This window comes from Sturnus vulgaris, chromosome 4 (assembly GCF_052056855.1).
Source record: "Sturnus vulgaris isolate bStuVul1 chromosome 4, bStuVul1.hap1, whole genome shotgun sequence".
In the NCBI taxonomy this organism is placed as follows: Eukaryota; Metazoa; Chordata; class Aves; order Passeriformes; family Sturnidae; genus Sturnus; species Sturnus vulgaris.
Window position 1 is genome coordinate 69,362,389 of NC_142246.1, and position 23,756 is coordinate 69,386,144.

Sequence of the window (23,756 nt, forward strand, 5' to 3'; positions counted from 1 at the left end):
GACTCCAGAACGTCTTGATTTCCTTATTTCCTTGGCAAAGGCCAAGCTTTTTGTTAGATGTTTAGTGTTTACCCCGTGTCACTTTCAATATAGATTTTAATTTACACAAGTAGAAAGTCCTTCTCATGTACTAGGGCCCTTGTTTTCTGCTTGGTTATACCAATGTAAATTAAGGGCAATTTAACCAAATAAAACAGAGTTACAGTGGAGGAAAATTAGCATAACTCAAAGGAAAGCCAGTCCACTGTTTAGTAATAATTTCTTTCATATACTCCAGATTCTCATGCTTATACATCCTTTAGAGAGCCAAAGCTGTAATAACAATGTTGTATTTTCACAGAAAAAAAAAAAAAAAGGAGCATTTTCTTACTCACACAAAAGGGCTTTTTCTTTCTCTAAGAAAAAGGAATGTAGCTGGGCTGCATTTATTTCTCTATTTGTATAGTGGTAGCCACAATTAATAATCATATTATGGTGTCTTTTTAGAAGAGACAGTCTAGTACATCTGAGACCTCATGGCATCAGAAAAGCACATTCATTTTTATGTCACTAAACCTCAGAATGAAAAACTGTCTCCCTCCATCAACTTTGGGCACCTTTACTGCTGTAAATTGTATTTCCATGGGTGTTTTAGAAACAGATACACGTGGGAGAATCAAGGAAGGACAGAAAGTATCTAGATGACAACAGCCCAAAACAGCCCTGATTTGGATGAAGCTTAGTTGCACCCTTAGGAGTATGACTTTGCCATTAGATTTTTTAATATCTTAGTTTCTATGAAAAACAACTGTGATATTTCAACTTCATGACTGCAAATTGAAAAAAAAAAAAAGCTATTCAAAATGAAATTTATTTGCCCTAGTGTGAAGTCTCACGTGCCATTTTTCTTCCATGCTCACTGGGAAGAGCATCTTGCAGATTTCCAGCTACACTATCACCATCATTTACAAGACAAGAATCTTAGGGCCCTCGAAAGAAATTGCCTCTTTAAGATTCTGCTTTAGATAGATGGGAGGGAAGAAAGGTCTTGCTTCTACTCCCTTCTCCCCAGCCTTGCCCTGATGGATGGTGTTGCTCATGGGTGGAACAGCTCTGACAGACTTGGAACAGCCACCATGTCTGGTGGCAGTGATTTATTTCTGCAAGCAGCTTTAAAGTTCAGACATGACATTTCCAGATAGCAGTGACCAGCTAATTTCTAGAACAATAAATAACAAATGCTAAGAAGAGCTGGGCTGGGCTTTGCTCAGATTAAGAGTCTGTGGGACTTGCTCTTCCTTAACACATTCCTGTCCAAGCACAGTGGAGGCAGAGCTGGGCACCACCTCCTTGGAGGCCAGGACATGAGTGGTCCATGAGTGTGTTCTGTACAGGCACCCCTGTTTGTGCACAGACACCATGGAGCATGGCAGTGAATCAACAACCCCAGTGGTAAATCCCTGGGGGTGCAGGAGGAGAGCTGGTCGTGAGCAGAGGCAGCCTCCTGCTTCCAAGGCTTCCCAGTCCCATCTTTAGGAGCTACTTTCAGCAGGGGATGGGGATTTTTCTATTAGCAGATAAGAACTGAAGGCTGGACAGCATGACATAAATCCCTGAAGATCCATTATTGTTCATTTGTTACACAGACCTAAAAGGAGGGCTTAGCTCCAGCCTTTGGCATCCTACCGAGAAGGAGTATTGAATTTACACAACTCCTTTGCTAGGCTGTAAAATGTATCAAAATAAACATATTACACAATGCAGTTGTCTTCCTCCCCTCGTACCCGTCCCTCACACACAAACTCAAAACAGCACTGAGGAGAAAAAAGAAAAAAAAAAAAAACAAAAAAACAAACCCAACACAATAAGAGACACCTTTATCAGCCTCAGCCATCTGTGTTCCTCTAGTCTGATCCAAGCATTTTGGCAGGCTTGTGTGCAGCTTGCTCCTACCCCATATCATCCTGCCCTGCAAGAAGAAGTCCCCTCCCTCTTCCTCCCCTCTCTGCTGGCAGCCTTCTGAGCCTGTTAATTCCAGGACTTGAAATAACAAGGTATTGGGGTGCATATGTTTAATTAATTACCATCTCAACACAATCACTTAACCTCATTCTGCAACCTCACTTGGTAGCTTGGCCCAAAAAATAAACAGATGTCCAAAAACCTGCACAACTCTCAATGCTGACCACAGGAATTACCTGGAGTTTAGAAATGTAGAGGTAAAAATAAAATAAAACAGGCTAATTCCTCAAAAGTTTGAAGTGCAGGAGTTAAAGGCACTGCTAAAGAAAGAAAACAGTGGTAAGAAAATCACCACCGTCATAAATTAGTTCCCAGACAATCTGACATGACCCTACTGGGATTAAAAATCTGGATTTTCCTTAATTTGTTCACTGAAATCACAAAGGTTCAAATTCTTTCCTCAAAGCAAGCAGGCATAAAAACTTTACAAGGCAACTTTCAAAGGGAATAGAATCATGCTCAGGAAAAAAAAAAAAAAAAGTCATTTAAATACACTCAGAAATGCAGGTCTCAAAAGAGTAAAAGTACAATAAACTACTGAGTTTGCCTTCTGTTTCTAAACAGCCTTGTAACAGCAACGTGTCTTCAATATTTCAGGAAGCGTGACATTTTGATAGATTAAAAAGAAATGTTGTCTTGAAAAGAATGAAGAATGAAAATGGGGAAAACACCAGGAACCCTGAAGGGTAATATTATAGAAGAAAACCCCTATGGAAAAGTCAAGCCTTAAACACATACACTACAGATGTGCAGCACAGCTCTGGCATTTTATTTATTCCTCTGAACTATTTCAGGAGAATTCTCTTCATTTATCAAAAATGATCCAGAAAGGAGATGACATGAAAAGCACTCAGCTCAGCTCTCTCAGGAACAATTTATCCCTAGTACACTCCGAGGGAAATGGAATCACAAATTTCCCCATACACAGTGCCCATGGCAAACACACTCCTCCAGCTTAAGAATTTTTTTTTTCTGTCTTAATATACATGCCCTGTGATGTCAATTTGTTGTTTTTCTTTCTCTCCTCAGATGCTTCAGGATGCTGCACAACAAATTCTTGTTTTGAAAGCAAATTAGCATGGCTGTGTGTAATTCAGCGCTATCTAGTGTTGGATGCTGCTGAAGTTAATTTGGTACAAGTAGGATAGAAATTCAGTTCCTAGCTTAGAAAGAGGACTACACATCTGGGTAGGTGAAACATCCCAGGTGAAATGTGTTCTTAGAACTAACAGGCTTCTCCTGGATTATATTACAGCTACCAAAAAAGAAATGTTTGTCTTAAAACCCAAAGAGGGCTAGGTATGAAGCACTTGTTTGAAACCTTAATGTTCTTCTCATTTATGTTTTAGACAAACAAAATCTTGAAAAGGCTTCAGAAGCATTAAAATTCAAACAATCTCCAAAGAAATCCTTGAGGAAAAAACTTAAAATGATTTTATAATCAAAACTAACACTCATTAGCATAACTCACTGGGTTGAAAATTGTCTTTTGTTATTTTTTGCTTCAATAGTAGAGGATAAACTTGTATCAGAGCAGAGTTATGAGCCAGCCCAGGGCAGCTCCACCTGGCAGAAAGCCCCAGGCAGGACTGCAGACCCTGCTCCCAAAGGCAGGACATGCACATGGATGCTGCTGGTCCAGCTCTGCTCTCCAGGAGAGAGCACAGGGATGAGTGGTGGTGCTCCATCTGGGGATGGAGACCTCCAAAAGTGGCTGCTGTCCTAACCCAGCTCATAAATCCTCTCTTCATTCCCATCACGACAGAGAATCATGCTCCATACTCTTAAGATGCCCCATAAAAGAGAGATCCAACTAACAGCCTGGAAAGGAGTCGAAAGTAACTTGTAAAACACAAAGTCTCCAGCTCGTCAGTTTTATCAGTGCCACTCACACAGAATTTAATAAGAAGTATATGACATGAGGGCTGGAGCACCTCTTCTGTCAAGACAGGCTGACAGAGCTGGGATTGTTCTCCTGGAGAAGTCCAGGGATTCTTTGGAGCACCTTCCAGTGTGTGAAGGGGCTACAAGAGAGCTGGAGAGGGACTGTTTACAAGGGTCAATATATGGCACTTCACAAACCTATTCCCATTCATTTCACTTAAAGATCTGTGAGGAAAAACCCTGTCTTCGTGTTTCAGCTCTGTTAGAGAATCCAAATCAGCTTCACAGGGCTCTTAGCAGTCATGTTCCCTCCCATGGTCACTGCAGGGAACCCAAATTTGGCCTTGGGGGGACAGAGTGTAGAGGGTGAGATCGTGATGAAGTGCAAGAAGATGCTCCTCTCCAAAAGGAGCCTCCAAAATTCCTTCCACCTGCATGAGCCTCAGAGCTGCTGATTGCCCTTCTGCCTGCAGGTCTGGATGGCTGCATTAATTGCAGCAGAACCCTTATACACTTATTTAAGATCAAAATTAAGATTGTGTCAATAGAAGCCACAGCCTACCTACCATCAGCATGTATGTGTGATGGCTGCAGGACATGAAATGCTGAGGCAAACTCTTGTTTCCATTACTTTTTGCATAGCTGTTGGCACATAAATTACCACTTCATAACAGGCCCTTTGAAATTCTTTTGCATTAACTAATGCAGCTCGATGTATTTTTACAGCGTGATCATGGCTATCAGTTTCCATCTGTCCTACTGTCCTTCTGGAATGTTTTCGCTGTAAGGAAGTAAACAAAAATAGATCACTGTAAAAACAAACCTGCCTGACAGTCTAGACTGAGGGTCTAATTAAAAATAAGATTTATTAGAATAGAGAGAACCGTCGCAGCAAAACAAAGACACAGTTTCTCTAACATATCTGGTATTATTCTTGGCAAAGCTGAGCCAGGCTATAAATTCACTGACACAAATCAGTATGGCACTGATGCACCACTCTGATCTAGCATCACTTTTCCAGACTTGGGGAACATGTGAGGAAAACTCTTTGTTTCACTTCAGTTTTATTCACCATAAATTCCTTTTTTGAGTGTGCTAGGGCTTGCCTCCACACAAGGTTCCTTGCATAGAGTAAGAAACCAAACTGAGTTAACAGCAATGCTAGTCTAGACACAGTTAAAACAAACTGTGCCAGCAGAGCTATGTCATGCCAAGGGCTTGCTTTGATATAAATTAAATGGACACCTTGCTCCTGGAGGGGTGGGAAGTGGCAATTCAGACTTGGAAAGACTCAGAACATGGAAACTTCTGCCAGTCGAAAGGGAACGAGCATCCTTTGGTGAGGTGCAGTCTCAGAGAAACAGGACAAGACAGCAGCAAAGATCTCAGACACCACTCCCAACACAGTCTCACCCCTGTGAAGGTCACAGGTGAGGGCTGGGGACACCAAGCAGGCTTTGGTGACCAACTTCTGGAGCAAATGAGCAGCCACTCACTGCTTCTCCTAACACATGGAAAGAACTCTGCACCCCCTCAGCCCTGGGGGTATCATTTTACATGGAATAAGGGCTCACTTACTAACTCTGATAGGACCCAAGAACCATTTGGAGATTCTTATGAAGAATTTAACACTTAGCAAAAATAAGCACATGAAAATTTTGCCCTGTTTTTTTGGCTATTATTTCTAGTGTTTGCACTAGAGACGCATGAAAAATAATATTTTCCGTAATAGAGAATGTTGTTTTTAGAAGTCTAGTGATTTTTAACATAAAAATTATGGAGTGATCTCACATGCAAAAATGCCCAAAGGCTGCTATAATAGCAAAGAAATGAGAAATTCTAGATATTACGAACATGTAGCAAGGCGGAATCATTAAAGAAATTAGAGAGGATGAAAAAAGGGCCAACTTTGAACCAAAACACACAAATTGGTTTTGAATAGTTTTCCACATAAAGAACATTCATCTCCTACTCCAGTTCAAGGACAGCTTAGAGATCCTTTCTCAGATCGTGAAAATGACAGCAGTAACTTAAATAATTACACATTTCTTACAATCAGCAATATCAGCTTTAGGAAGAAAAAAAAAAAAAAGTGTGTTTGGAGCTGGGACAAGGCAGCAGATTTTCATTGTTTACTCCAACGTTTCATAAGCAGTTTCCTTTGTCAGGCAACAATTGATGTGCCATGTATCATTAAAGAATGAATCGATTTATAAATAGCATGAATACAAGGAGAACCCCATTGTTCTTATTCGTGCTGGTAAATACGAGACGTGCCAAGATAAGACTTCTCTGAAGTGGCTTTTCAAATTCCCTTACTAAATGTAGAGCCTTGCATTAGCCAGCTTGGCTGGAGAAGTGGCACCTTTAGTGTCTGGCACCTCCAGGCCACCCCTTTTCCTCTCTCCATGGGCTGATGAGTGACAGCACATCCCTGAAGCAGTGCCCAGCCCAAGGGATGCAGGAGTGCCCAGCCCAAGGGATGCAGGAGTGCCCCAGAGCCAGCTTAGCCACAGGACACAGCCTGGGCTGACACAAAAAGCTCCACATCAGCTATTTACACCATGCAACCCTGGGTTTACAGCCATGGCTGCAGTTCCTACTGAGTCAAGGCAAAATGATTGTCTTTCCAGCAGGCTAGAACCATTCATTCTGCCTTTCCTCATCAATTTCCAGATCTTTACTAAGCGTTGCCTGAAATCCCCACATCTTGCCTGAATAAAGAACAAACACTTCCCCAGCTTGAAAGTCCAAGATTCCCAACAGTGTCAATCATGAAGAACTCACAAGATGAAGCAGAAGAAAATCCAGTGTCTCATTTCTCCCTGTCTGCAGATGAAGACAATCCCCCCTCTTTTGAGAGGATATTAACATTCCCAGGAAAAAAGCATTAACAGGACCACTGATCTGCCTCTCCAAGCACCTCCATTTTTAAATCAATAAACCTTTCATTGGAAGATCATACACTTTCTTCATTTACACCCTTCTCCTCCCTTCCTTGGGAGCTATGAACATATTTAAAGCATATGAAAGATGTTGAACTGAAGAGGACTTCACCTCCCAAGGTGTTACCCCCTCTCAACTGGCACAGATGACACATACATCACTATATATGATATATATGGATATATAGGGACTCCTGGTTCCCAGCAAACCCACAGCTCACTTCAAGGAAGCCACCCACTGAAGGGTTAAACATGCAAACTGGAGATCCTGTCTAATTCCTCTTAATCCCTGGTAACACAGCACAGAAGACAGAGGTATTGTCCCTGGGTTCCTATTATTGCAGCCAGACACAAAGCAGGGTACCACACACGAATATATCCACCCAAAATACCCCACAGCACAGTCCTTGTTTGGGGAGGCAGGGCTGAGGGGAGCCATGGGGTGTGCAAGTGATGCCAGGAGGCATTGGCCATTCTATATTAAATATAAAATCATGGTGGTGAAACCCTCTGCCCTGCCCAAAATGTTAAAAGAAAATTTACACTGGAAAGCCAAGAGAAAGGAGTTTAGCAATCGTTGAGGGTTTTTTTCCTAGCAGAAACATTTAAAAAGTTATAGAATGGCAAACTGAAGGGACCTCTTCAGGACACCTACATTATTCTTTTTTACATGAAATCAACAGTGATGATTGTCTTAACCTAGTGATTAATACAATTGGGGAAAAAGCTAAGACTGATCACAAAACATGTTCACACAATGTCAAATCATCTAGTTTGTCACCCCAGATTAGAAATGGGATAAAAACCCAAAATAAAATTAAAAAACAAGCTTTCAGATTCAACAACTACCATCCAAAATTACACCATCAAGCTGTAAAATAGACCGGAACAAGCACTTGTGTCTTCTTTACAAATCTCAGATATTTGGTATCTGAAGAAAGCTTTACCTCACCACTTGCATTTCCTGATATACATCCCACCACCACCACTCTTCTCTCCATATAGCAATAACAAACACAGAAACACACACAAGATAAAAGCTAGTTCTGCAAAATAAGCCACAATTTGTAAACAAACCTGTCTGTTTCCTAAACTTTTGTTGTTACTTTACTGAAAATAACAGAAACCTTCAGTTTCAAGGCACGTCAGCTGCTTTGGGTTCAGCAAGGGATTCCCTACAGTCCTGCCATTGCAAAGTTCTGCCCTTGGACACTCTGTTCACAAACCTACATACAACCCAGAGAGCTGTGCAGCCAGTGGGTCTTTAGTCTGATCCCACAGGGCAAACCACAGGGATGGATGAGAAATATTGAAAAGATAATTCCTTCTTTTGTTAGGGCACTAGGTGGATCTTTTCTATATATTTGATATTATTTTAAAAGATAAATGAAATAAATTAGTGACAGAATTTAGGGAAGGAAAAAAAAAAAAAAATCACACCACTTCCCAAGGACAAGGATTAATTCAAGTGGTTTCACACAAGCCTGCTCTTCTTTTATACTGCCTGCTGGCAAGACAAAGCCGGGTCACTGTTTGGAAACTGTAAATGTCTCTATTTCACACCAGGTATCTGTCACCCAAGCCCATTGCTGCAGTCTGCATCACACAAAAGATCCATTAACTTCCCTACTCTGCTGCTCTCCTGCCAATCTCAGGCAGCACATTTAGCACTGGGCAGCTCCCCATGCCCCGTGGCTCACTCACTCACATATCACAGTGCAATTAAAGGATCTCTGCATCAGGGCAGAGAGCATAGCAGGCAATGAAGAATAATCAAGTAGATATTGTTAAGAATATCCTATTGCCGTTTTTCCCTCTTCTTTAATCGTACTGAGACACAAAACCCAACACACTCGTCATAAGAGAAGAAATAAAATACGCAATATCCATGTTTTCTCGCCACCAAAAAAAAAATCCAAACCAAAACCAACAAACAAAATCAAATAGAAAAAAATACATGGAAAAAAAGCTGTGTTGCTTATTCAGCACCCACTGACAGTCAGCTTGCACACAGAATGTCACTGAAGTAGTTCTTGTGTTGGACAGCAAAAGCCTTCCAGACAAATCCCATCAGTTAAGAGGAAGACTGCATATGGTTATGTTTTTGAAAGCAGAAAGCTGATTATAATTTATAATACATTTATAAAGAAGCACAGTTAGCTAATTACATTTGGGAGAAGACACATTTTAGAGGCTATAAAGATACAAGCAGTAATAGGAAATTCTAACTCCCAATTATGCCTCTCAAAGTTCTTTACAGAATAAAACATTTGCTTGTGATTTCAGAAGTGGTTTGCATTCAACAGTGTAAAAGTTGTTCAAAGTTTCAATGGTTGTTCTCTTCCCTGCTTAGCAAATACTCATGTTAAATGCTTTCACAACATGTAAGAATATTGCAGCCATGGGGTTGGGTCTCCTGTGAGTCCTTCCCCAGTCAAGAAACTCTTTGCTCAAACTCAGAGTTGAAGAGCCACGATCCAAATGCCCAGTGACAAAGCCTGACCCTCAAAACAACTGTCCATCAAGATAAAATATGACATAACAGTAAGGAAAAAAATTATAAAGGTGTATGTTTTACAAATTTCTAGCGGGGTACAAAGACCTGCACAACATTAATATTCTCATAAAAGTAGCATGAATTATTTAAAGCAGCAGCACTACTAAAACAGGTCATTTTCCAACATGCTGTTGTTGGACAAATCATGACCATCAGCAGCACACTGCATGAACACCAGGATGGGATCACATCTCTGAGATGGAACAAGTGCTGAAATTCCCTGACAGTCACTTCAGAGAGGATCTGACACTGCCAGTATAGGACAGCAAGGTTACACACCTACACAGATCATACTTAACCTGCAGAAGAAACAACAAAAGCAGCTGTGAAGAGAAAAAAATCCACAGCTGTCAAGTAAGAATTGGAAATACCACTTTTGCTAAAATCAAACAAAAAAACCCCAAACCTGCAAATCACCACAGTGTCAAAACTAAGACTTAATTCCCAGGAGGAAGTATGGCTGGGGGTCTGTAGGGCTCTGCAGTACTGAGGGGGTATGTTGAGCCAGAGAGGAAAAGGGTTGCACCACTACACACTACCAGCATCCTCTGCTGGCTGGCTCCCTCAGCAGTGCCAGCCCCAAATTTCCAGGAATGACAAGTCACAGGCTTGTCTGAAGTGCAGGAGGCAGCTCCAGGAGATGCTGCAACTTAAAACAAACACAAGACTCCTTTTCACACTTGGCTTCTCAGTATTACTGCAGAAGACAGCAGGAACGGTGAGAAGCATCAGCTCTGTGACTGAAGACAGAGCAAATAAAACACTTTACTTCACAGGTGATGTCCCAAACCTGGTTTCCACCCTTTGCTTTTCAAGCTAGTCAGGCAGAAAACCTTTAAAGACCCTTCAGTCTAAGGGAAGTTTCCAACTAAAATGTTACACTTTTACCACCTGTCACACCCAAGAACAGAAACAAAACCATTTTCATCAGTGAGCTAGGTAAAAAAAGTAACCTATATTGGAGGTGTGGGAGGAGACCCATCATCCCAGGGACTCAGCCAGGCAGGGATGGCAAGAATTTCCATGACTGGACACTGCACAAACTGTTCAGAGCCAATTCTCATGCACAACACTGACACCATGACTTCAGTGAAAAACCAACCATAATCCCAAAGTTACACCGGAGTAAAAAGACAAAGGAATAATTACTGAATAAACCTTTAGCAACCTAAATTGGAGGTGTGTGAGGAGACCTATCATCCCAGGGGCTTAGCCAGGCAGGGATGGCAAGAATTTCCATGACTGGACACACTATGTGAGCTGTTCAGAGCCAATTCTCATGCCCAACACTGACACCATGACTTCAGTGAAAAACCAACCATAATCCCGAAGTTACACCAGAGTAAAAAGACTGAATAAACCTTTAGCAACCTAAATTGGAGGTGTGTGAGGAGACCTATCATCCCAGGGGCTTAGCCAGGCAGGGATGGCAAGAACTTCCATGACACTGCACAAGCTGTTCAAAGCCAATTCTCATGCCCAACACTTCACTTTCAAGCAGAGTAAAAAGACAGAGGAGTAATTACGGAGCGACCCTTTACCTCAGCTCGTTGGGTGCGGGGCAGAACAGACGCCTTTTCGATGGCATAAACATCCAGCAGGTAGAGCCGTGCTCCCTGCTCCCTGTCCAGGATGGCAGCGGTCTGGATGACGCCGGTGCGGCGCCCGATGGTGAAGAGGCGCCCGAGGCTCCTGTCGTCGCAGCGGACGGACACGATGTAATATTCCACCTGCGCCTCCGCGCCCCGCGGGCTCGCCGCCTCCAGGGAGATCACGTTGGTCCCGATGGGCTCGCCCTCCTTCAGCATGGTGATGTATTTCGGCTGGGTGAACACAGGCCCGTCGACCCCCTGCAGAATTATCGTCATCTCGGTGGTGGATTTTCTCCTTTCGGGGCCCAGGTCGGTGGCAGAAACGATGAGGTTGTAGATGAGCTGGGAAGGCACCAAGGCTGAGGCCACTCGTAAGTCCCCGCTGTAGCGATCCACAATGAAGGTTTCGGTATCTCCGTTGACTATCTCGTACTCCACCTCCCCGTTGGCACCCTCGTCGGGATCCGCCGCGACGATCGTGGTCAGGATCGAGCCGATCACGACCGAGGGGTCGGCGGCCAGGGCGTTCTGCGACACGAACACGGGCACGTTGTCGTTCTGATCCGTCACCAGGACGGTCACGTTCTTGAGAGCAAACCTCCTGGACTCCACGGGAACGGCCTGGTCCGTGGCTTTGACTGTTAGCTCAAAGAGGTTGGCAAACTCCCGATCGATTTCAGCATTGGTGAATATCGTCCCCCTCACCTCATCGATACGGAAGTGATTCCCCCTCGGCATCTGCTGGATGATTGCGTACGTTAGCTGCCCGTTAATATCCGCGTCCGGATCGTGAGCGGTCACGGAAATGACGGAGGTACCCACAGGAACGTTCTCAACAATGGATTTAAAGATGTCTCCCGGAGGAAAGTGAGGAGGGTTATCATTGAAATCCCTCACGTGTATGACCACTGACATCGTGGAGGAGCGCGGGGGCCTGCCTTGGTCCTTGGCTGTTATATTTAGTTTATACAGAGATTGTGTCTCAAAGTCCAGTTTCTTGGCAAGAAAAATACTCCCAGTGTTGGGACTGATGCTAAAGGTCCCGTGATTGTTTGTCCCTGTAATGCTATAGTGGAGGTCAGCGTTGTCACCTGAATCAGAATCAGTGGCAGTAACAGATGACACAAGCTCACCAACCCTCATATTTTCCAAGACATCCACTAACAAGGTTGATTTAGGGAAGGAAGGGCTGTTGTCGTTTTCATCCAATACATCAATGCTCAACATGCAAGTTGAACTTAGGGAAATGACTCCAGAGTCTACTGCTTGGATGACAAGGGAGTACGAGGCAGTAGCCTCATGATCTAGTCTGCCTACTAAGGTCACTTGGCCTGTGCTGCTGTCTATTGCAAACTGGTTTTCCTCATTTCCCTTGATTACAGAGTAGTGAATCAACCCATTAACCCCTTCATCAACATCTGAGGCAGAAACTCTCAGCACCTGTGTCAGATTTGCTGCCAATTCTGATATAGTAGCTTGGTAAAGATCTTTCAGAAATTTGGGGGCATTATCATTGATGTCCTTCATGTAGATCTGTACAGTTGCCTGATCCTTCAGAGGCTTTGGCAACCCTTGATCTGTTGCTATCACTGTAAGACTAAATACTGCAGCTCCCCTCTGTCTCATGAGAGCTTCTCTGTCAAACTGATGAGTGCTTCTGATTTCCCCAGTCACTGTGTTCAGCTCAAAATCTGGCTGCAGATGTTCAAATGAATACCTGACCTCACCATTCGGCCCAAAGTCTTTATCTACAGCATTTATTTTACCCACATAGGACCCGCCTCTCTGCTCCTCTTCAAAATAAAACACATAGTTGGTACTGTTGAACAGGGGCCTGTTATCATTTACATCCTCCAGAATCACAGTAACATTCACAGTAGCATTGAGTGGTTCTACTGCTCTATCAGAGGCAACAACCAGTAAAACGTATCTTTCCTGAAGTTCACGGTCCAGTTCACTTTTTATATACAGCTGACCATCTGGGAATATGCCAAAGGCATCCCCAGCATTTCCTTCAATTATGCTGTAAGCTATTTCACCGTTCACTCCCGAGTCTTTGTCAGAAGCCTGCACCTTAAAGAACCTGGAATTCACAGGCTCTGACTCCAAAATAGTAATTTCATAGGAAAGCTGGTCAAACACAGGAGGGTTATCATTTACATCATGGACAGAGACAGTCAGGATAAAGTTGGAGGACAGCTGAGGCACCCCCATATCCGAGGCCAGGATTTCAACTTGATAAGACCCAGCATTTATGTCAAGAGGCCCCGTTAGGCTTATAGCACCAGTTTGTTCATTGATTGAGAACAAGCCCTTTGGGTTTTGCTTAAGGCTGTAAAGGACCATGCCATTAACACCTTCATCAGGATCAAGAGCTTTGGCCTGGAATATGGTATGCCCAGCTTTCCAGTTCTCCACAACATTTACACTTTCCACCATGTGAATGAAGTGTGGGGAATTGTCATTTAAATCTTTGACAGTTATATTGACCACGGCATCACCAGTTATGGCCCCACCCCTAGCAACCACCTTCAGCTGGTAAAATGCTTGCTCCTCCCTGTCAATAATACTGGCTGTGGTGATCTGCCCCGTGGCCCTGCTGATGGCAAACACGCCCCTCTGGTCACCTGTCGTGATGAGGTAACTGATGTTGGTGTTGAGGTCCATGGTGGAAGCAAAAACAGTACCTACATGGTAACCCAGGGCAACGTTTTCAAAGACAACAAAACTGTACGTGCCCTGGCTGAAAACAGGGGGGTTGTCCTGTGTGTCCAAGACAGTGATGGTGACAATGGCTTGGTTCTGCGACTGAAGATGGCCACCATCAGTGGCCACGATCTGCAGCTGATAAGCAGTTTTCTCCTCCCTATCGAGGGCTATTTTTGTAGTGATGACCCCTGTCTGCCCATGGACCTGAAACCTGGAGGTATCTCCAGCTGAGATGCTGTACTTGACAGTGCCATTGGGTCCCAGGTCGGGGTCCGTGGCAGACACGGTGGTCACATAGGTTCCGGCCGGCTCATTCTCTTGGATATGGGCAAAATACTGAACGGGGTAAAACACGGGGCTATTGTCATTCACATCCAGGATGGTCACGTTAACTCGGGCTACCGAAGAAAGAGGAGGAGAGCCCAAATCAGTGGCCAGGACCTGCAAGGAGAAGTGAGACTGCTCCTCCCGGTCCAGCTGCGAGACGGTGCTGAGCCTGCCCGAAACCGGGTCCAGGCGAAACATCTGGCGAGGGGTCACAGAGGCGGGGCCAACTGCTGCCAGCGCCGGCTCGGCTTCCTGCAGGGAGAAGCGGACGGTGCCATTGTCCCCCAGGTCCCCATCAGTGGCACTCAGGACGAGCAGCTCAGTTCCCGACAGGGAGTTTTCAGCCAGGGACACCTGGTAACCCTCAGGCTGACCGAAGCGAGGCTTGTTGTCATTGACGTCCAGGACGGTCACCACCAGCTGCGCGTAGGAGAATTTGGGCTGCACGCCCTGGTCGCGGGCGCTGATGTTGAGCACCACCTGAGAGGCAGTCTCCCGGTCCAGCCCGCCGGAGCTGGCCGTGCCCGCAGCGCCAGCCTCGGGGACAGCCGTGGTGACCAGCCCGCTGTGCTCGCTGATGCGGAACCAGCCCAGCTCGTTGCCCGAGACGATGCTGTACTTGAGGTTGGCGTTGAGGCCCGAGTCGCGGTCCGTGGCGCTCAGACCCCGCACGTAGCTGCCCAGGGGCACGTCCTCGCTGATGTTCACCCTGTACACCGCCTGCCCGAACACGGGCGGGTGGTCATTGATGTCGTTCACAAAGATCACCAGGCTGGCTACCGAGGAGCGGCTCACGGGAGCTGCCACCGCTCCGTCGGGGGAAAAGACGGAAGGGGGTGAGCCTGGAGGTGGCGGCGGGGCCCCGTAGTTATCCGCCACTGCCACGGTAAGGTTATAAGCCGGGATGCGCTCCCGGTCCAGCGCGGCCGCTACCTTGATGAGGCTGAGGTTGGGTACCTTGCTGCTGTGCACCTCGAAGTGCCGCTGCTCGTTTCCCGCCAGGATGGACACGGAGATGTTCCCGTTGGCCGCGGGAGAGTCGGCATCGCTCACCGTCAGCAGGGCCACCACCGTGCCGGGGGCCGCGTTCTCGTCCACGGAGGCGAAGCGGGAGGTGGCCGGGAAGTAGCGGAACTTCACGCGGGGCTCGTTGTCGTTGACGTCGAGCAGGCGGATGCGGGCCTCGGCCCGGCTGCTCAGCGCCGGCACGCCGCGGTCCATGGCCTGCACCGTCAGCGAGTACTGCTGCTGCACCTCGTAGTCCAGGCGCTCCCGGATGCGGATCACCCCGCTCTCGGGGTCCACCTCAAAGGGGAGGCTGCCAGCCCCGTCCCCAGCACCGCTGCCATCGCCTCCCTCCAGGCGGTAGCGGATGTCAGCGTTGGTGCCCTCGTCGGCATCGGCCGCGGTGACCTGGAGAACGCTGGCCCCGACGGGCGCATCCTCAGGCACCCGAGCCTGGTAAAGCGTCTGGCTGAAGACGGGCGGGTTGTCATTGATATCCTGCACGGTGACGTTGACCTGAAGGTAGCCCCGCCGACGGGGCTCGCCCTTGTCCTCCACCTGCACCAGCAGCTGGTAGGTGGGGGTGGCCTCCCGGTCCAGCCCTCCACGGGACACCAGGTGCAAGAAAGCTCCCTCCCCGCTGGGGTTGAGGGTGATGTTGAGGCGGAAGCGACCCTCCTCGTTGCCGGCCACAATCCGATAGGAGCCGTGGTCCACGCCATTGGTGCCACTGTCGGCGTCCGTGGCCGTGTCCAGGATGAGCTGGCGCCCGCTGCCCGTGTCCTCCTTGAAAGTCACCACGATGGAGGGGTCGGGGAAGACGGGCGCGTTGTCGTTGAGGTCGAGCACCAGGACGCGCACCTCGCTGGGGTAGGTGGGCTGGCTGGAGAGCACCACCAGGTCCACCACGTCGCTGGCCAGGCTCTCGCGGTCGATGGTGGCGCGGGTGTGCAGGGCGCCCGAGGTGGCGTTGATGGCGAAGAGCTCGTGGTGCTCGCTCAGGCGGTAGGTGAAGCCGGGCCGGGTGGCGATGGTGCCCACCCAGGTGCCGGCCGGCTGCTCCTCCAGCACCCGGAACACCTGGCGCGGCTCGGCGGCGGCGGCGCTCCCCAGCGGCGGCAGCAGCGGCAGCAGCAGCGACAGCAGCAGCGGCGGCGGCGGCCCGCGGGCGGCGGCGGGGCGGCCCATGGCGACCCGGGGGCGCGGCGCCCCGAGGGGGCGGCCGGCACCGCCGCTTGCCCCGCTCCCGCTGCCTCTCCCGGCACCCGCGGACGCTGCTGCGCTCCGGACGCGGACGGCAGCGGACGCGGCGCTCACGGGACGCTCCGGCTCAGCCTGTGCCGCTGCCGCCGCCGCTCCTCCCGCCGCCGCTCCGGGGCTGGGGGGCGGCCGGGGGCGCCGCGCCGCATCGCCGCTCAGCAGCCGCCGCCGCTATCCCCCGCCGCTCCCGCGCCGTGCCCGCCGCCCCGCCGGCATGCCCGGGCGCACGGCGGCCCGGCCGGTCCGTGATCCGCGCCCGCCCGGACCCAACTTTGCCCGGTGCTCATGGATCCCGGCCCTCTTGACGCCCGGCACGGCTCCCCCCACGGCCGCCCATTGGCCGCCGAGCCGTGCCGCCCCGCCCCGGGCCCGCCCCCGCACCTGAGGGGCCGCCCCGGCGGGACCGGGACGGGCGGCGAGCGGGGCGAGCCCCCCCGGCCGCGCCGGGAGCTGGGCGCTGGTACCCGGGATGCTCCCGCCTGGAGCGAGGCAAGAGCCGGGCAGAACGGAGCGGAGCGGGCTGCCCCGAGAACCGGGGGACAGGGCTGCGCCGCTGACTTTGGAGGCAGAGTTTTCTGGAGGAATTTGCGGGACCCGTTATCCCGGGAAAGATGCGGCGCTGGTCCCGCGGGCCGGCAGCGCCCTCTGCCGCCACCGCCCGGCCCGGCCCCGGCACCGCGGAGCATCCCGCGGGAACCGCCGCTCCAACGAGCCCCACCGAAAACACCCTCCTTCCTCCATCCCTAAAAAGCCTGTAAAAAAAACGAGGAAGCTCCTTTTCCCTGCGGTGGCGCAGGCAGCAAAAGTTTTAATTTTGCGTGAGTTCGTCTTTAAATACAAGCAGGGGTCGTGAACACAGATCTGTAGACAGCAGTTAAAGTGACGAGGTGAATCTAGCAATTAAAGTGACAAGGTAAACCCAGAGTAGCCGCGTAAAGGATCGGCAAATGACAGAGTTTATTTATCCCTGTGAGGGAGTTAGCGAACCTGGTAGTGTGTTTTCCAGCATGGAAAAGTGAGAAAAGAAGTGGAAAATAAAGTAGGAGAAGGATGAGGTGCATCAAAGGCAGTTTGTTCCCCGATAGTACCCTGGATATGATTAAAGAAAGAGAAATCAAATAAACATTAGCAGCAATTTTGGCTGGAAGCAGTAATGAAGAAGCGGTGGTTCCTGTTCCGTACTGTCACGTAACACAGGGATACCTGGGGTATATATAGTATATATAATTTGCAGTAATTCCTGCAAATCCCTGTTTCCTCTCGGGATGGATCCTCACACCCGTGGCCACAGCACTTCTCCCTGCCTGGCAGTGCTCTGGCCGCAGACAATCGCTCCCCTGGCACACCGCTGCCCTCCGCCTGCGTTTAGTTTTTCATTTCTCAGCGCCTGCCACCGACCTGCAGAAGGGCTTTTGTGCCCCGAGGAGCTCTGCTTTTCCTAGCTGCGCTAGGAGATAAGTCATCCACAAAGCATTCTTGGTGTAAACACCTCCTCTTCCTCTCCTGCGAGGAGCTGGGCGATAAATCAGTGGGACAGCCGAGAGCGGACCATCCCTGCTGTCCTGGATCCGCAGTGTTGTACCAGTTCTTTGATATTTACCTCCACCTACAGGCCAGCATCGAGCCTAGCCTGCAGTCAGCAATCCGCTGGGTGCTCTCGAAAAGTGCTTCCTTTCCATTACAAAAGCATTGTTTTATAAAAAGTGTGTTTAGAAAATACGCTATTCACGAAGAAATAAGATGCTATGGGCTGGAGGGGGGGGATTACCGACAGAAGTTAACATCAGCCTTCGCTAGAACAGGTCTTTGAGCATTCACCACATCTTAATCACTGGAGTTTTCCCCTCACTACGTGGGACTTTTCACCATCAAAATTTGACCTCCAAGTCCAAAACACAGCACGGAGAAATATTCTTCCCCTGAAAGGGACTTTGGTTCTTTCCCTAATTAACAGAACGAATCACTAACCAACTATTTTTTCATGTGGGACAGGCACAATCTTGTTCTGACATTGTTCAGGTTCTTCTGAGCCCACAGTTTGTGCTTCCCTCTGGGTTCTTCTCTCAAATGTCAAAAATAAGAAATACTGCTGCAAAAACATGGAAATTCAAATATATGAAAGGAAAACATCAGCCTTTTAAATACTGTGCATCAGAGGTAAGCAAAATGGCAAAAATTCTGGGCAAGAAAGAAAATCCCGAAAACAGGAGAATATATAGACAATAGGTTTTAAAGCATAAATTTTTTTGCTGCTCTAGAAACTCAAAAGTAATGTCAGTCAATATTAGATCCTATAGTTATCATATGTACCCCTTGCATTATATTAAAAGAAAATGATACATTGCAAAGTTTTGCACCATATGAGAATCAATCAAAATCTATTTGCCAGTTTACAGGCCGTGTAATTTAATATTTGCAATTATATCAATGATCTGATATGATAAATGGAATTATCTCAGAATTTCTTCAAAAACATAATTTACTTAAGTCTTTTGTACCTGTGGATGTAAAAAATGTTGTTCTAGATGAGTCATTCACAAAAGAAAAAAGAAGACCATTTAAATTCCTGAAGTGTTTCAATATATAAAAATTCCGTTTTGCAGGATTCAGGAAGTTGCTTTTTAAAATCCAAATGTTTATTAAAAGTTTTACAAAACTTTGCAGACAATTTTCAGTTACGAAAATAATTATAGGCACCTTTTAAAAATAATTTTCTCATTGCAACTGTTTGGTTTTTTTTACTGTGTGCTGTTTCAAATGTAGCCAAACTTAGAGGATGTTTTAAAACCTACTGTACTTTTTTTGAAAGTTATTTTAATGGCTAAGAAAAAGCCTATTGAAATTGAAGCAGCTTTGGTCGGTATTAAGCAATACGTTCATTATAAAGTCTGCACATGTCAGTGGAATTACTCTGGTGGTTCATCAGCATAAGTGTGAGTTGAGTTTTGACCCCTTTTAGATTAACACAAACACATTTAGGCTGAGTTAAGACCGTGCTAAGAAGCACTCCACCAACTTACAACTTGCAGGAATGGAAATGAAGTGAAGAATAGGTCATTTTTGCACGTTCTGCCTTGCCTCCAGCTCTGTTGATAACACCTCCCAACACTTCATCAGGCTTTCACCTCCAGATATGGAAGAAGCAATCTAATCCCAACACTGTCCAGCTCGCACTCCACTGCAAAGTCTTAATAACGACCTCAGTGTCCATTGTCAACAGATCAACACATCTGGCTGTCACGTTTAATGTGCTTCCAACGCTGCTTTTGCCTGAAGTGGGCCATGATGCTGCTGAAATGTTGTGCTGGAAGGCACAGACAGTACAGAAGCAGAGGGCTGATGAATGAAGTGGAAAGCATTATAGGGAAGGAAAAAAATGTCTAAGCAATTTTTTTCCCTTGGTTAAGTCTAATGAAAATTGAATGCATACCTATTATCTCACACAGCCCTCGGAGGTCTCAGGGTTGCAATTGGATATCACAACAGGGAGAGAATTTTATTCTGCAGCCAGAACAGGAACGAGTTATGAATTCAGCAGATCTGGCAGGTAGGTTTCTGTGTTTTATGTTTGATGAGCTGGAGGTAAGAGCACAAAAGCTCTGTTTGATGCACCGTTCTCCTGAGTGATGCAAGACTTGGCACTGGGCATTCTCATTATTCCTTGAAGGCAGCTGGAATCCTGCCCACACTTGCATCATCACAGTTTAGTCAATGATCTTAAAGGCCTTTTCCAACCTAAATGATTCTATGATCATCTACAGACCCCAACTTCATTGAAGTCTTCATTGATGAGAGACATTTCTTTCTTAAGAGAGTGCAGCATGTGTTTGATGAATGAATAAATCTTTTTCTCTTTGGTTCTCCTACTGAACTTTTTCTCTGTTGGTTCCTTTTACTAACTGCATTTAATTTTTTAACACCACTTTATGTCTCAGTCAGGGACAGATAAAGTGGAAAACACCTTTGCTCCACCACTCTCTCCTTTGATGCTTCAGGAATAAAATATTATCGTAGCATTTTTCTCAAGATGCAGTTTAGCAGTTATTGAGGCAGAATGATGCTGATTTAAATCAATAGATATTGAGCCCTACCTTTTCTTTATTACATAGATAATACACCACGAGTCCTGCTGTTGTTATGAGGACTGAACATGGCAAATCATCCAAGTTCCACTTGCTCTGACACTAAACAATTCAGATGAGGATAGTCCTAATGTGCCACTGAGAATCACATCCTCCCAGACAGGGACAGCAGCATCCGACTTTTAGAGCCTGATTCAATTCTCAGTTCCTGTTCCAGTCACACTAATGAGAGCTGAATTGGCCTTTTGATATTTATTACTTAATAGACTCGCACTGCTTGGAAAAAAGAACATTAAAGTGTTTTTCCAGCCATGTTTTATAGTCTAGAAATATACTGGTCTGAACTCAGTAGCTCAATTTTTCAACACCTGCTCTGCAACACCATGTTTTCTTTATCCTTTAACAGCTAGATCACCCCACAGTCCTCTTAACTGTATATTGTGCCTTTATTTTTTTTTTTTTTAATTAAGGTTTGGGTTTGTTGTTTTTTTTTTTTAATAGCTCATGGCCTGGCTGCTGGCAAAACCCTGCTGAAGTCAGCAGCTGCCACATTTTTAAAGGTTTTGAAAAAATATCCTGTACAATTCAAGTGTTAAAATCAGCATTATTTCACTCAAAGTCAGATTCTCAAATGAATGGATGAATCCCATCACTTCTGAACAGAAAAAGAAAGTAAAAATTTCCAGTAAAAAATCCTTATCACATAAAAAGTGGAAATCCTGCAGCTCAAAGCCAAAACTGTACTGATCTCTGGCACTTAGGGATAACTTAAATGATCAGGAGAAAGAAAGAATCTCAAAGCTAGTGTTTATTTTTGGTTCACTTTTTTTTTAAGTGGTCTGATTTCCTTGTCACAAGATGCAAAACTTAAATTGCAACAAAGAGCTTGTATAATTCTTTTTTCTATTGTCACAGTAAAACTTCCACAGATCAAATCAGGAGTTTGTAAAATAACTGGGAAATACTGAAATATATGGAAAGCATATATATTGTTAGGGTTTGGAAAGCCACAAACTGAAAGACTAAATTAAAAAGAAATAAATAAAAGCAAGCTTTAATAGTATTTTGTCCATAACATGCTGCTTATTCATAAAAAATAAAAACCAAAAGCAGTGCTGTCAGCTATTTTAGGTGGACAAATTTATTAAGATGATTTTAAGACTGAAACTGTAATTTCCTGGGAGCCCACAAGATGGTAGAGTTCAGCTGAGGAGAGAAACTAAGCTGAATCTTTCTCCTGGACCATGAGTACACAGTTTCTAAATAGTTAAAAGTGCTAATTTTGCTCGGTTCTAGACACTCAAACAATTTCAAATTTTTCCCCTTTTTTTTTTCATAATCTATTTAAACATTTGGAGAGCTTTTCTGGCTTAGTCCTTGTTTTCTATTTGAAGGAATGGACCCCATTACTCCTTCAAGCATGTGTATTCCATATTCTTGATGGAGTTTAGTAATGGGATGCAATTATTGACAGCGAGACACTGGGGAAAAACAAAAACATTTGTCTGGAATCCAGAAAATCTGAAACACATCATTGTGCAACTGTACACGGTCACTGTGAAGCTGCTGGGCACTTACTCAGTCTTCATTAAACAAAACAACCTAAAATCTCTAAAATCTAAATCTCTTAAAGTCTCTAAATCAGAAATACCACCTATCATCCAGTAAAACAGCTCAGCAAATCTACAGCTCTGGAAGTGAAATCTGTTCACTGGAGCCCAGCAGCTTTACTGGTAGTCACCCTGGTGCTGAGTGGGGCTTTATTGGTTCTTGTTATGATGCCAGTTGCTCAAGGAAGAGAAATAAAGTCCCTATAACACCTCAAAAGAAGTTTTAGAAGAAGGCCATGAATGTCTAAATCACTTGGCTCTCAGAAGAAAAAAATTTTGGCATGAACTTGGCTACAATGGCAGATTACTTCAGCAGGGATAGATTAGAGGATAGAGAAGAAAAGCCAGGGAAAAGTGTCTTAGAAAGAATTTAAGTAGGAGACAGTATCTGCATAATATTCAGAAATGTGTACTCTATAGGGGAAAAAAGCCCAACAACCTCCCTCAAGTTTTCTTTTTAAATATTAATAAAAATTATGAAGCATTCAAGGGCGAACAGGCTCTGTACTGTGTAGTGCAAGATGTAAGTAGGCCTTAAAGTAAATTATTATATTTCGTGCTTGATGCAAAAATAAAGATCTCATATTTAAATCAGCCTTAGAATAACACAGAACAAGTTTATCATGTCTTTAATTTTAGTAGCATATGGTGATTTATTAGGAAGACTTTTTGATATGCCAAGGAAAAACCTTGGAGCCTTTAGGCTGTGCAGAAGGTGAAATACATCGTGTTTTATGTTAATTGAACATTTAGTCTTTTACTGATTAAGGGACTAAGGTACAACTTTATTTTTACAGAATTTGCCAGTAATGTTAAAATTCCAGCACATTATGATGGGACCTTAAGGGTAAATCACAGTCACTTTATATCACTGCTTAATGTCATCCTGAAAAGAACTTTCATTACTCTAAGGTGAAATACAGCACAGTAAGTGCTGCATGGGAATTGTCAGTGAAAGCTGGGACTCAGATCAGGTGACAATAAATAAGGAATGATTACTTGTGGCTGGAGAAGCAGCTGTAACACCCCGTGCAGGGGAGGCTAAGTCCAGAGCAAAAAGATTTGAAAGTACCAAAATGACAGGTTAACCCAGAGCTGGGCCAAATAAGAACTTTCTCTTGAAATTTATTCAAAATGTTCATCATGGAAGTGGTAAGAGGGCTGGAGAAACCTGGGACAAATACAGCAAGAGTCAAACCCTCCTCCCCTGGACAGAGAGCAAAGTCCCTCCATAGCTCTTTGATGTCCCAAGTTTCAAGTTGTTAGAAACTTTAATAATAAACGTCTTTGTTATGCATAATTTCACATAGATATTTATGTGTGTGTGTGTGTGTGTCTGGGAACGAAATAGCAACAGGAACAGGGAAAGAAAAGGCAGAATGAGCCCAGCAGGTGTTTCTTTTATACCTCTTCAATATTTGAAATAGTCTTTGATTGGGAATCACTGGAATTTCTGACATGATTTTCCTTAGGGAATGCCTCAGTTACAGACTGCAGTGTATGCTCTGCATTATTTCAGAATAGATTCCTAGAATATGCTGAGTTGGAAGGGTCCATCAGGATCATTTGGGCCAAAAAATTCTGTCTGGAAGTTTTTGCTGCAGTACACAATCATTTATAATAGCAAGGGCTAGGGGGGCATTTCTTTATTTTTATGCAAGTTTCATTTGAAAGCTGCTTCACCTTCTTGAGGAGTCATTATCCATATGGAGAAGCCACTTCAAATGGAAGTCCATTCTATTTCACTCATTCCAGGGCATGGCAGGAAAGAGGCACAAGAGGTT

General features: G+C 45.6%; 1 protein-coding gene across 1 annotated transcript in view; it reads right to left on the reverse strand.

Moving 5' to 3' along the window:
* Window positions 1-16,208, reverse strand: part of FAT4 (FAT atypical cadherin 4) — a 121,077-nt gene extending 104,869 nt beyond the window's left edge. The window contains exon 1 of the mRNA XM_014883710.2: window positions 10,929-16,208. Coding sequence (XP_014739196.2) covers window positions 10,929-16,208 — 5,280 coding nt within the window. The remainder of the gene's footprint in view (window positions 1-10,928) is intronic.
* Window positions 16,209-23,756: the final 7,548 nt, after the last annotated feature.